The following is a 13,600-nucleotide window of genomic DNA, read 5'->3' on the forward strand; positions in this document are numbered from 1 at the left end:
CTACTGGTGAAGTGCCAATCGATTTACCAATCGATTTAGGTCGAAATCCTGGAGCTACTGGAGAAGTGTCAATCGATTCACCAATCGATTTTCTGCAGAAAAATCAGTCTGGGGAGGTGGAAATCGATTGTCCAATCGATTGTCAGCAGAAAAATCAACATTCTGGAGCCTCTGGAGAGCTGGAAATCGATTTGCCAATCGATTGTCTGCAGAAAAATCTGAATTTTCTGAAGGTGCTGTGCAGCAACCTTTCAGAACCAAAAGAGGTGAATCAAGTAGACGATCAACAAGGCGAAGAGGATTTCCTCAAAGACTCTGTGATTGTGAATTGTTCCAAGATAGTGAGATCAACAATGAGGGTGATCTTATTCATTTCGCTCTAATGGCCGAATCCGAACCGGTGAATACGGAGGAGGCATTAAGCGATCCAAAGAGGATATGTGCTATGAAGGAAGAACTGGAATCAATTGAAAGGAACAATACATGGATGTTGGTTGATTTACCAAAAGGTAAAAAGGGTATTGGTGTGAAAAGTACTCTTGGTTGTGGAAGTAACATGGGCAGAAGTTGCGAATTACTTGGATACACCGACTCCAATTGGTGCGGAGATAAGGACGATCGGAAATCAACGGCCGGTTATGTTTTTATGTTCGAAGGGGCACCAATCTCTTGGTGTTCTAAAAAGGAGCCGGTCGTTGCTCTCTTCTTGCGAGGCGGAGTATATTGCAGCTTCGTTATGTGCATGTATTGGAAGAATGTGGAGTATTTGAATTAAGGTGGTGTATTGGAAGTTGTAAATAATTCAAAAGTTAGTTTTGGGCCAAGTTAAGTGGTTCCACATTTGTACTCATATAAATAACTTTGTGTGTAATGTTTTGAGACTAATGCCAACTTTGAAATACATATGAAATTCAGAAAATAATTCTCTTCTCTTTTTTCTCTCTCTCTCTTTTCTCTATCATTTCCAAAACACCACAATTTTCACCATTGATTCACCCTCCACTCTTGATTGTGTTCCAACAAATAAGTTCATTTTCTTTAATATTTTATTAAAGAATAAGTTCAATATTTTTTATATGCATTGACATTATAGTAATATTAGAATAATTAACGGTTCGGTTGATTATATTTAATGTCTATAAAGAATGATTAAGTAGAGTAATTCTAATTAGTGTAAGTTGATCCTCATCTATCAATATATATATTAATGGGGTATCTCTACATATAAGTTTGTTGAAATGAATTTTTGGGTATTGATTTGCAGTCGATTTTTAAAAGGACTTTTTGAGGTCGGAGAAGGAAAGTGGAAAACTATATCTCGTAATTATGTAGTGACAAAGACTCCGTCACAAGTGGCAAGCCATGCTCAAAAGTATCATAAAAGAAAAATGCAAGAAGTTGAAGTTGAGAAGAGAGAGATTAAAAGGAAACCTAGAGTTAGCATCCATGATAGGACTATTGCTGATGCACTTTTGGGGAATAAGCAAAACATTCATTTGCAACCACAAGAGATTAGCACTGTATTACCAAATAATGTTCCAATACAAGATGAAAGGGTTGATAATCACAACCACAATGATGCTCCACTTGATATCTTTACTGAAAATCTACACCTTCTAGAGCAACTTCATTTGTTGTATGGTGGCTTGACACAAGATGATTGGGATTTTATCAACCAACCTAATTAGATTTTTAAGGGTTTTGACTTTTGTTTGTTCTACCCTCTTTTTTTCTTCAACAAGGTTTTATCCCTTGTTTACCTTGTAAGATTTGTAATGTGGCAAACATTGTTTATGTCTTCACTGTTTATGTCGGATTTCAATTTAATCCTTCAATTTATTTTATTGAATTAATATATAAATCTTCATTTAAAAATAATCATGTTTGGTTCCTTTTCTTCAACCTTAATTGTGTGTGTCAACTCATTAAATTTGTATTGGTAGCTGTTTTTTAAATAGATTATGTTTATATGTGCAATGTGTTAGTTAACATGTCATTTCTAATGATCTATTTTATTGTTATTAATGATAATTTTAACAATAGATTTAATTTTTAATTTAAATTATATAAAATTAAATGTGATTAATAATATTTTTAATATATTTAATTTAGTTGTTTTGCTTATAATTCATTATTGAAGTATATATAGAAGACTGGTGGAAACATTTGGTTATTATTATAAATGAGAACAACAAAATACGTTTAAAACTAATTTTAATTGACGGCTCAGATTTCTTTTTTATTGGAAAAATATCGTGACCTAAATTTTCACTATTATATCTATAAAAAATTACGCTATACCTCTACAATTATACTCCAATCTCCGTATTTTACAAACTATTTATTTTACATGTTTTTATTAAAAATAAAATAAAAAGTTATTTGACCCCAACTATCTACAATTATATTCAGAAAAACTTAAAATTTGATTTTTTCCATAACACAAATATGTATCAAAAAAAACTTAATTTAAGTTTTTACAAACACAAAGATATTCCAAAAAAAATTTACGAACACAAATATATTTTTATTTATTAGACCCAAAAAAAAAAAAGTTGTTAATCAAATAAAATAAAATTGATAATTTATTTAAAAAATATGAGAAAATTATTAATATAATATAATTTTATTAAAGTGAAAAAATTAAAAATTTATACATAGTTTTATCTTTCTGTGGTTGAATGTGACCTCTTAAAAATAAAATAAAATAAAATAAATAATTTAATATATAAATTAAAATATAATGTGAAATTTTAAATAAAAATAAGATTTAGACGGAAAGAAAACTCATGCTTGGAGTTTCCTTTGGTTTTAATGGTGCGCAAAAAAAAAGAGGTGGACTGCACCAATGTTAAATTGATAGTATGTTTTTATTTAATTACTTGGTAAGTACTTAATCGCGTAACCAACATTCAAGCTAGTAGAAAGGGAATGAAAAAAAAAAAAGCAAAACAAAATAGAACTCGTAGAAAATATATTGATGGTGAGAAAGTGATAATGGAAATGATAAATAATAAATAATAAAGATAGGTGAATTGTTGGATGTAATTTTGTAAAATCTGCGAGATTTGAATTTTGAATTTCTTTTGTAAGACCATATATATATATATATATATAAATTATTTAATGTAATATTGCATTTATATATTATTTGTTTTTCTTCTTCTAATAATATTCATTAGTTTAATTTAATTTATTTTTAACTATTTTATATATTTTCTACAAAATTGATTAATATTGTTCTGTAATGTTAAAATTTAGTATATTATGTTATATTTTGTCTCAAACCTAATGTTATTTTCTAAAATAAATGAGAGATAATTGTAAATGTCATCAATTAATTTATTATAACCAAAATAATAAAATCAAAGAGAAGATTAAAAAAAAAAATCTAGACATTCTCGCTTGCATTTGTTTTCTTGTATATATTGTCAATATATATAAAATTATAAGACAAATTGCATTTATCTCCTCATAAGTTTTCTTAAACGACACTTACACTCTCTTTAGTTTTTAAAATGTATTTACCTCTCATGTACTCGCTAAAAAAATTGCATATTAATATTTTTTTTTGGCACTTATATATTCTATCTGTCATTTATCAAAAATACACTAAAATATACACTTCAACTGGTGTCACTGAGAACATAAACATACTTGTCAAAATTGTCAATACTAGATGTATACTCGTCCATTTACAAATTAAAATGAATATTCTAATTATGTCATATAATAAATGACAGAAGATATTAAGTGCATATTAAGTGCGGCAAAAAAAAATGTTTGTGTGGGAGGTGAATGCATTTTCAAAACTAAAGAAGATGTAAATGCCATTTAAAGAGAACTAAGAGAGAAGTCGAATACCATTTCCTCAAAATTGTAAATATAAGGTAAAGGGAAAATTTTGTTTAGAGTAATCAAATTAATAACTCAGTAACAATTTAAATTTAAGTTTTCCTTGTTTCGTTTGTGTGAAGAACATTTGGATAAAAGAAAAAGTCAATTTCCACTTTCTAAAACGCTATTTCTACATTTAATTAAGTTAGAGACACCTCTGTTTTCCCTATTCTCTTCGTAAGAAATCCAATTTGCATAGTTGAATTTTTCATTTGTCACTTCCTATTTAACTTCATAGCTTCATGTGTGGTGGATGAAATTTCATTTCTACCAAGCACTAAAACAAATTAGCACAAGTTTTAAGCATGCATAAATTTATATTTACTTGATAGTTACAAAAATCATGGAAGTTGAGTCAAAAGTATACTATAATGCATGTATGATATAAATCAAAAGATTCACACTAAATCTTTGCATTTGTCGAAACAATTATGTGCGCACAAGAAGTTCCCTCTTTCTAGCTTGATTACAAATTCACGTTACACGTTAGTATACAAACATATAAAACTTAAAAGATTTCAAGCTTTTTCCTATGTGAGACTCAAAAGGAATAAGAACTTCTGAATTAACAGTCAAAAAACACAACAGTAATAAAATGGATGGTTTGAACTACATGAATTCCAAAATGTGAATCCTACAAACAAGTACAAGTACATCCCTTAGTTGAAAGAACAGAAACAGCAAAGGTTCAACAACCAAATGCATGTCACAATCCGCTTCAACAAACACTTTTTCAAGTCTCAGTAACGTGAAATTCCAAACATACAATACCAATATACAACACTACAATAATCGCAATGTGTACAATTCTGCATTGCTTGCATGTGTTGAGTAAGATAATCCATAGAAAACCAAAACCATAATAGTGCAATGTATTCATTAAGATAATCTATTAAATTCAAAAACCATAATTTGACAAAATAAATGAACAGCAAAGTTGGAAAATAAAAAAGATCAATAAAATGACAAGAAAAACTAATGGCTTAATGATGACCTCAATGCATCCAATATCAAGCAAGTCTGCTCCTCGACCAATTCAGCACGCCTTGTAAACAGCTCCAATTCAGCAATATGCAACTTCTTCCATCTTCCCTCAAACTCATCCCTCTGTGATTCATCAAGCAACACCACTGCCTTATTTATTGCATCCAAATTCAGCCCAGTGAAACCTGCACTCCTGTCGAAACGAACCATTTCATTCAAAATCAAATTGGCATCCGAAGCATCAATTTTACCACTACTTTCTTCAGCCTTTTTAGATTCATTCAAAACAACCAATGGCGAATCAGGTTCCATCACCAATTTCTTAGTTGTTGTTGGTTTCTTAGCAGCCGGTTCCTTCTTCAACGATTTCCTATTAGGTTTATCACCCCAAATCTTGAGACCAAGTTCAAACGCTTTAATTTCAATTGGTTTCGCGGAAGTAGGAGGTTTTCCGCTCTTCACTTTATTGTGAAATTTCTGCTTCAATCTACGAATCTTATACCTCAGTTGCCCTATAGTAACTTCAACGTGAATCAATTTTTTCACAAACTCGTAAAACACTGTTAGGTGCTTGCACGGGTCGTTCCCTGTTTTCGCGGTGAAATCGACGAGGGCTTGAAGAATTACGAGCTCGTCGTCTTCGCTAAAGAGTCTCTGAAAATACTTTTTAGAGTCTTCGCCGGTTTTCGTGACGTCGTCCTCCGGTTCTTTATCGTCTTCATCTGCGGCGGTTGTTTTCTTCTTTTTATTTAATTGTTTGGCGTCGTTATTGATTGGACGTTTGGTTCCAGATTTAGTCGGTGGAGGGGAGGCTTGGGCTTGGGGCTTTGATTTGATGGGCTTGGAGGGGAGAGGTTTGAGTTTGGTGTTTGGTTCTGGATCTGATTCGGATTCAGAGTCGGTTTCTTCGGACGAAGATGAGGATTTTGGATGGGAGTTTGAAGAAGGGGGTGGATGGTTTTTTGAAGCGGGTTGTGAAGGTGTTTGTTGAATATCTTCTTCTTCGTCGTCATCTTCTTCTTCTTCGTGTTCTTCTACTTGTTCAGATGAAGAAGCTGCTTGTGATGATGTTGAACCTTCTTCTTCTTCTTGGTCATCTGTTATGTGTTCTTGTTGTGGTGGTTTGTGATCATCCTTGGAGGCGGGGATGGGTGGTTCGTCGAGCTGAGAGATGTGGCGTTTCTTAGCCATAGAGAGAATTGGGATTAGGGTTTGTAGGGAAGAAAGATGGGTTATAGTTATTATTGAGAGAGTAAAAAAGATTCGAATTATACTTGTAGTTATTTCCACCGTTCCAATCACCAATTGCAAATTAATTTCACGGGCCTACTTACATTGGGACATGTTATTGGACCTTTTGTTTTTTTTCTTCTTTTTTTATTCTTCGTTCTTTTTACTTTTAACTAGGTTTGAGATTAAATTCTTAATTGATATACCACTTGTGAAATGCTTGTAATTTATCAATTATTTCAGTTTTTGGAGCATTATAAAAAGAAAAAAAACAAGTTATTTGAAAATATTGTCTTTAGAATATTTTTATTTTTTTAATATTTTTAATTATTAAGTTAGTGATCTGATTAATAATTTTTTTTAGAGAGAGTGAATCAATATTAAATAAAATAATAATAAAAAATAAATATTTGTCTTTAAGATGATTTAGGATATATCGAATAATCTGATAAATAATTTAAAGATAGATTTTTTTGTTCAAATTCAAATTCATTTCATTATTTATGGGTTAAGACGGATTCGCAGAATAAATCTCGTATTATAATTCTTAATTGTTAGATTAAATTAATTAACTAAAAAAATATGTCATGTGACAAATAACCATATTTTCGATTTTATCGATATAAAATCTTAAGTGGAATAAAAGTAGTTTTAATACGATTTCTTTTTATCCCGTTATGACCTTTGGTATACTTGACCATGTGAATTAATAAATTGATGGAGTATAAAGTCAAATATCAATTCACAATAACACTTTATATTCTTACCCAAATTAAGTAGTGTCTTTCTTTTTCGCAACTGTGGAAAATAAATTCAAAGTTTTAGGTCTTTATACATAAATTGATTGAACAAATTGAGAAAAAGTTGGTATTAACATATTTGATAAACATATTAGTTAGCAATATATATATGGCAAAAGTTTTAATATGCTTTATCCTTGACTTCCATAGAGAAATACAAGCTTTATTAAATATTATTAAAATATTTGATTTTTTAATTTATCTTAATTGATGTTTTCCAACATTTAATTTGGTAAATTTAAAAAACATATACCTATCTTGATGAATTGATTATGTATACCAAATTTCTATCTAATCGAAAAACGATATTTTGATCATTCGATAATTCTTGAAGAATTAGAGACATACTAGTATTGTAATATATAATTCTTTTTTATGTTCCTTCATATGATTTAAACATTTTATTGATAATCTGAAAAGATCCTTTGTTAAAATCATTTGACACAATAATTAATAATCACAAAAATGAACAAATATATTTTTGATGGAAATGTCATATCACGGTAGAATATTGGTAATAATGTGTAAATACCTAGATTGTCAACATTTCAAATAAGATAATTTATTTGCATTCACTTTAATAAAAATCAAGGACAACCTTTAAAGTATTTAATAGTTTATCTATCAAAATATGTTTTCTCACATAGACAACTATATGTTGTTATTTCAAAAGTGACATAAAAAAATAGTCTAAAAATATTAATAATTGATGATGAAATAAATAAACAAACACCACTTTTAATGTACCGTTCAAACAAATATTTTGAAACATATACACTAGACCATTAAATAAAAGTTGTGTTCCACTTACATGTTTGTATTTTTTTTTTTAAATTAATGACCTATAACAAACTATGTTTGATTTTAAACAACTTTTATATTTTAAACAAAAGTTGTGCATCGCACTGGTACAAATAATAGTTCTCTCAATAATTTTTTAGTTTTTGATGTAAAAAGTAAAAAGATTTTGGTTTATTCACTTTCATTTCTTCAAATTTTTTTATTCTAAATCATTTTTCTTTATAACATCACAAAACCTTATAAGATATCTTATTTCGTGTGAATTATAAGTCTTCTAAACATATTAGAGATATGAGTTAATATTAAAGATAACAACTTAGTTCATAAACAGTATACCACTTCCTTGTACATTAGTCTTTTATTCAACCTACTAACAACAATTCATAAATAGAAAATATGAACAACAAAGGGTTGCCACCTGCATGTCCAAGGTTAGTTCAACATTTTTTCCATTGGAAACATGATTCATATACACAAATTATCATTATCCTTCTCGTTCATATTCAAATTCATATTGACGTTATTATCAAATTATTGGGCTGATGAGATTAAGAGCAAAATAGAGAAGCAGTTTATCTAATACCACTCAATGCATTTGATAGTTTATCTAATGCCACTCAATGCATTTTTATCAAGGATTTATTTTTTATAGGTTTTTTTAGAAATATTTTGGGAATTATCTTAAGAAAGTGATACTTCTTAAGTGATACTTTCGATTAATTGAATGCATGTATAAAAAATATTGACATTGTTAATATATAGAAATTAATCTCTTTTGTCAAAACATATAAACATTCTTTAAAATAAATTTTTTTTTCACATTCTTTAAAATAGTTGACATTCATACTTAAAATAAAATTCAGTATTCTCAAACTAAATTTTGTAAGTTAATGGACAAAAAGCAATATTAGAGCTTAGGACAAAATAAATGTAAGAGGTTTTCTGTTTAAAATGAATTTTTCTTCCAACTTAGGTGCTTCGGAATGAAGGTCAAAGAGGGGCCAACATATGTACAAAAATCTGTATAATTATGTCAATTATCGTGATCAATCATTTGCAAAAGGTATTTTTCACAATCAATACCTTCCCAACATTGAAATAGAAAATAAGCAACAAAGAGAAGTGATTTCATCCATAATCTGGAAGCTGGGAGGACCTGCTTACGTTCACAATTAATTTCAAGGTAGAACGTGCGTTCAAGCATAGTGTCGACCGAGAACCAAACAAGCTAGAATCTTGTTTGAAGTGATGTAAGTCGGTAACATAAGTCAAAATGGTCTGACTGTGCAACCAAACATATTTTGTATTTTAAGAAAATCAAACACAATTAGACAACCTTAATCAAATGTTTGGAAATAACTTATCAATTTTATTGTTAAAGTCTAAAAACGATGTATCTGGTTAGGGGTGAGAATAGACTAGGCCGACCGACAAGAGTCTACGGCCTAACCTTCCAAGTTAGGCTAGACATTTTTTCTAAATAGATAAAGTTAAAATTTCTCAAAAAAACCTATTTAGTTAAGAAGGTCAGACTACAGATCATATAATAAGTATTTTAGTCTTATTAGGACGACATTTTTTTTATATATATTCAACTTTTAGTAATTTATGCATATTAACTTAATTTAGTGTTTGACATATTTAAATGTATTATTAAAAAATATAATTTAAGTAGAATGATTATAAAGTCATATTCTTCAAAATGTGATGTTAAATATCAAAACATATCATAAAGTCATTAATTAATTTATAAATATGTTTGATTACTTATTCAAAAATGTTAAAATGAAATAAGTCTTTAAATAAACTAACATATCATAATAGACTTTAGATTCTCAGACATAAAAAATAAGCCTATGAAAGGCCACATGCAAGATTTAGACCTTAAATTTTTTGACAGGTCGGGCTTAACAAAGTTTAGTTTGGCCCAACCTATTCTCATTCTTATTTCAGGCTAATGTCTCATATCGTGAACCTAACAATCTTTTTTTTTTTGTGATAAAAAACTCAACAATGTAGATCTAACATCTAGTTTATAATATGAATGAAAAGGAAAATCATCAGTTATTAGATATATTAACAAAACTGAGAATATTCATATGAAAGGAACAAATCACAATAGGTGGTAGACACATTTATGGATTACAAAATGAAAACGCTTATTAGAATACTATTATGATCTAGGGAGTTGCAGAGAATAATGAGAACCCTAAATTTAATATTTATGGATTACAAAATGAAAACGCAGGCTTATTACAAGACTATTATGGTCTAGGGAGTTGCAGAGAATAATAAGAACCCTAAACTACAAATACAAGAGAAACTTACAAACAATATATAAAAGGGTAGAAGAAAAACAAAAAAATTGGTTTATACACAACTGTAGGCATTAACATATGTTGCAGGGTTCAAAGGTACAACGGTATCTGGAAAATCTGATCTTTGGCCAGCAAGAGAGTAGTATGCAAGAATATGAGCTGGATGCTCAACAACAACCAGGGGCTCACCCATATTATTGCTGATGGCAACTTGTCTAGAAGGAATTAACTCAATATTCCAAAAGGGGCGAGCCATTGCCAAAAGATCACGTCCAGATGGAGATGCACCATACCCTTGAACCCACAAGTACCTAAGAGAAGTCAATTGTGTTGCAGCAACAGCAAGTGCATGCTCACTGAAAAAGGAACACCCTCTCATTTCGAGTTTCTGAAGACTAGGACATCCCTTTGCAAACTCCAAAAGGCCTGCATCAGTTTCCCCCACGTATCCCAGTAGCATCCACCTCACATTTTGACTGTATTGCCCAATGTAACCAAGACCAATATCAGTCAAGCCCCCACGCCGCAGATATAGTGCAAATCTTTTAAGCTTGTCACAGCCCCTCAGTAAAGCCCGAACACCGTTGTCAAGTGGTAAATCTGATATTTTCTCTTCATGATCAAGCAAGACAAGGCGAAAATCGCAAAGGTTCTTCAAGTGAGTGCCAATTTGTTCCAAAGATGCATTTGTAATATCGGAAACGTAAACAGCCAAATATTCAAGCTCTGTACATCCCTGTGATAAAGCAATGAGTCCTCTGTGGGAAACAGTACCTTCTTCATCCTCCATTCCTTGATCATCATCACCTCGCTCAATCCTAAGTCTTTTTAACCTCTTACAACAGTGACCAAGAACTTCTAATCCTCTATCTCCAATTACATTCCTTGTCTGTGCATAAGGGAAGATATCAGTTTATAGTAAGAGACTAAGATCTACCTAACCAGACACAAATGATCAATATTAAATTTGGAAATCTTAATGAGCAAAGGATTCCAGGAACTTACCTCAAGGACTTCCAAATTTGGGCATTTTTGGAACAACATACAATGATCCTCTGTATCTAGCATGGCATAGAGGAGATCCAATTTTTTCAGTGCAGCTGCATACATGAATACTATTGGCAACTCATTCTTCCCAATATATGTTAGACCCAATCGGCATAGCTTTGCTGGTAAAGATACAGAAGAGTATCTTTCAGGTTCCTCATTGTACGTGCCTCCACAAAACTCTTCTAGAGCAGTTGCGTTGCGGAAAAAGTTCACAAGATCCAAGATTTCACAGTCAGTAATTTTCACAGACACCAAGTTGGGGCAATTTTTGGCTAAAAGCTCAAGGTCTTGAACTTTGACATCAACAATATCTGTCAAGTAAAAATTTAGAAACTCAAGAACTGTATTATTCAAAGCAAGCTCATGCAGCCAATTGCCATCGTTCTCAACAATTGTGCTTTCCTCCAAAAGCAAAACTTTTAAACTCCTGCCAAAAGCCAAAATTTACACTTGTTAAAAAAAAACAAATTACAGTTGGAGACACAATAAGTGATAACTGCAGGAATAAGTTCCAACTTCCTAGAAACCATGTCTTAGATCAAATGTACTTGAAAAAATTATACTACATATGATTTTTTTTACCATAAAGCTTTTTTTTTTTTTTTGAAGAAGCAAAATTTTTAAAGCAACCAATCAAGCCACAGGGTGTGCACAATATAATATATTCATAGAAGACTGAGCTTAACAAATCAAGTATACCACAAAGCTGGAAAATAGAAATTTCAGCCGTACTAGAGAAACTAGAAGACAAAAAAATCGATCCTAGCCAACAACACCTCTGCTTCATGATAAACAACACACCCTTAATTCCACCACTAATTAACCACATATTCAATCTGCAATCCACCCTTATTCCTTCTTATATAACACCACATATATATGCTTTTTGTAATGCTTGTCCCAACATCCCACATACTAGTCCTGCACAAATCCTCAATTAGGAACCAGTAAGTGATTAAGTCCAGCACAAACACATCTCTGCATGAGCTTTAATTAGGATCATGATGGTACAATCTTACAGCCAACAAAACATAAGAAATTTTATTAAAAAACAGGGAGAATGGAGGATGAAAAGATAAAATTATATATCTCCATTAAGTGAATAAAAAGTATGGGAAGTTCATCTTCTTTATTTATATGAACTTCGTCTTTTTTAAATTTGCTCTATAATGATTAAACACTACAAAATTCTAACAATTTGAAGGTGACAAATTTATGAAGCAGGAAATAAAACAACTCAATGTAAAATTAACCATGAAACATCTTGGAAAACGAAAATGAAATAACAACAAAACTGTTACATGAAATTGGAACTAAATTTTAGAAATAATTAAGTCTGCCACATAATGCACCATAAACATTAAACAATACAAGATTTTCTCGCAGTGGGCAAAAAATGAGCAACATACTTTATTGTCTAATTACATTAAAAAAATTATAACTGAAACATTCATAATAAAAGCACATAGAACTACCAAAACAAATTAGAACACTTGGCGTTTGTTTCTAATTATGCAGTGAAAGCTAAAAAAAACAGTAATAAAGAACTACCAGACAAAATTTTGCACCATTAAAAAAGAAAAGTGTTGACATGACAACATTCATTTCAATCCCAATATGAATGAATAAAGCTTAGGTTACAAAAACCAAACTCAAGAAACTCAATAGCAATTGAAATCCAACCTGCAAAAGCGACCAATAAAGCGAAGTCCATGAGTGGAAAAACCAGAACACTTATCAAGCTTAAGAGATTGAAGCACGTGACCACGTGAGCGAGCAAGGAGCTTAAGATCGGAATCTTGAATAATCATTCGTCGAAAGTGAAGACTCTTGAGACAATCAAAATAATGAGAAATCTCTTTAATCCAAGGTGTCACGTGTCCTCCCCAATCTTCAGGAATCAAATTGAACATCGCCGCTCTAGGTTTCCCCTTCAGTTTCAGAGACTCCAGGTGAGGGAATCTACGACGGAGACGCGACGGCGTCGTGGTGTAGCACAGAGCAATCGTCACGTGTTTCCTAGTCAACGAATCAAGTTCGTACCATCGCCGGCATACTTGAGAAACGGCGTCACGGTCTTTAGGATCGTCGATGTACGGTATTACACAGTCTAATACCACGTCAACGACGCGGTTGGTTTTCACGCTCCGATCTTCCGTCATGGATCCGTCAGAAAATTCAATAAGATCTATAATAGTTGATACGTAGATCGGTGGATGCTGCAAAGGCTAGAGACATAACATGAAGAGTCAACTATGTTGAAATTATTGGCGACGGCTGAGATTGTGAGGTGTACGGAAATGGACGGTGAGGATGGATTGTATTGGATTAGATGAGAGAGTGAAAGGGTTAGTAGTTAGTTACAACTTACAACTATTATAAAGATGGAATCGAAAAAGGAGAAAAAGGTGCGTAGTTTTTGGTTAAGTAGCAGAAAAGAAAGGAGAAGAGGATGAGGATGATGACAGTGTGTGTGTGTGTGTTGGGTGGGAGAGAGAATGTGGTGGGGGATGAAGGGAA

General features: G+C 31.4%; 2 protein-coding genes across 2 annotated transcripts; both read right to left on the reverse strand.

The window, feature by feature from the left end:
- Positions 1-4,743: 4,743 nt before the first annotated feature.
- On the reverse strand, positions 4,744-6,135 carry LOC101509961 (GLABROUS1 enhancer-binding protein-like). The gene has a single exon (XM_004503172.4). The coding sequence runs from the start codon at positions 6,070-6,072 to the stop codon at positions 4,873-4,875; it is 1,200 nt and encodes a 399-aa protein (XP_004503229.1). The 5' UTR covers positions 6,073-6,135; the 3' UTR covers positions 4,744-4,872.
- A 3,736-nt stretch (positions 6,136-9,871) lies between these two features.
- On the reverse strand, positions 9,872-13,497 carry LOC101510282 (coronatine-insensitive protein 1). The gene is made up of 3 exons (XM_004503173.4): positions 12,764-13,497; positions 11,036-11,507; positions 9,872-10,919 (listed from the first exon to the last, which is right to left on the reverse strand). Exons 1-3 carry the CDS (start codon positions 13,240-13,242, stop codon positions 10,083-10,085), a joined length of 1,788 nt encoding a protein of 595 aa, XP_004503230.1. The 5' UTR covers positions 13,243-13,497; the 3' UTR covers positions 9,872-10,082.
- Between the last annotated feature and the right edge of the window lie 103 nt (positions 13,498-13,600).

The sequence above is a fragment of the Cicer arietinum genome, chromosome 6 (genome assembly GCF_000331145.2).
Source record: "Cicer arietinum cultivar CDC Frontier isolate Library 1 chromosome 6, Cicar.CDCFrontier_v2.0, whole genome shotgun sequence".
NCBI classification, from domain to species: Eukaryota; Viridiplantae; Streptophyta; class Magnoliopsida; order Fabales; family Fabaceae; genus Cicer; species Cicer arietinum.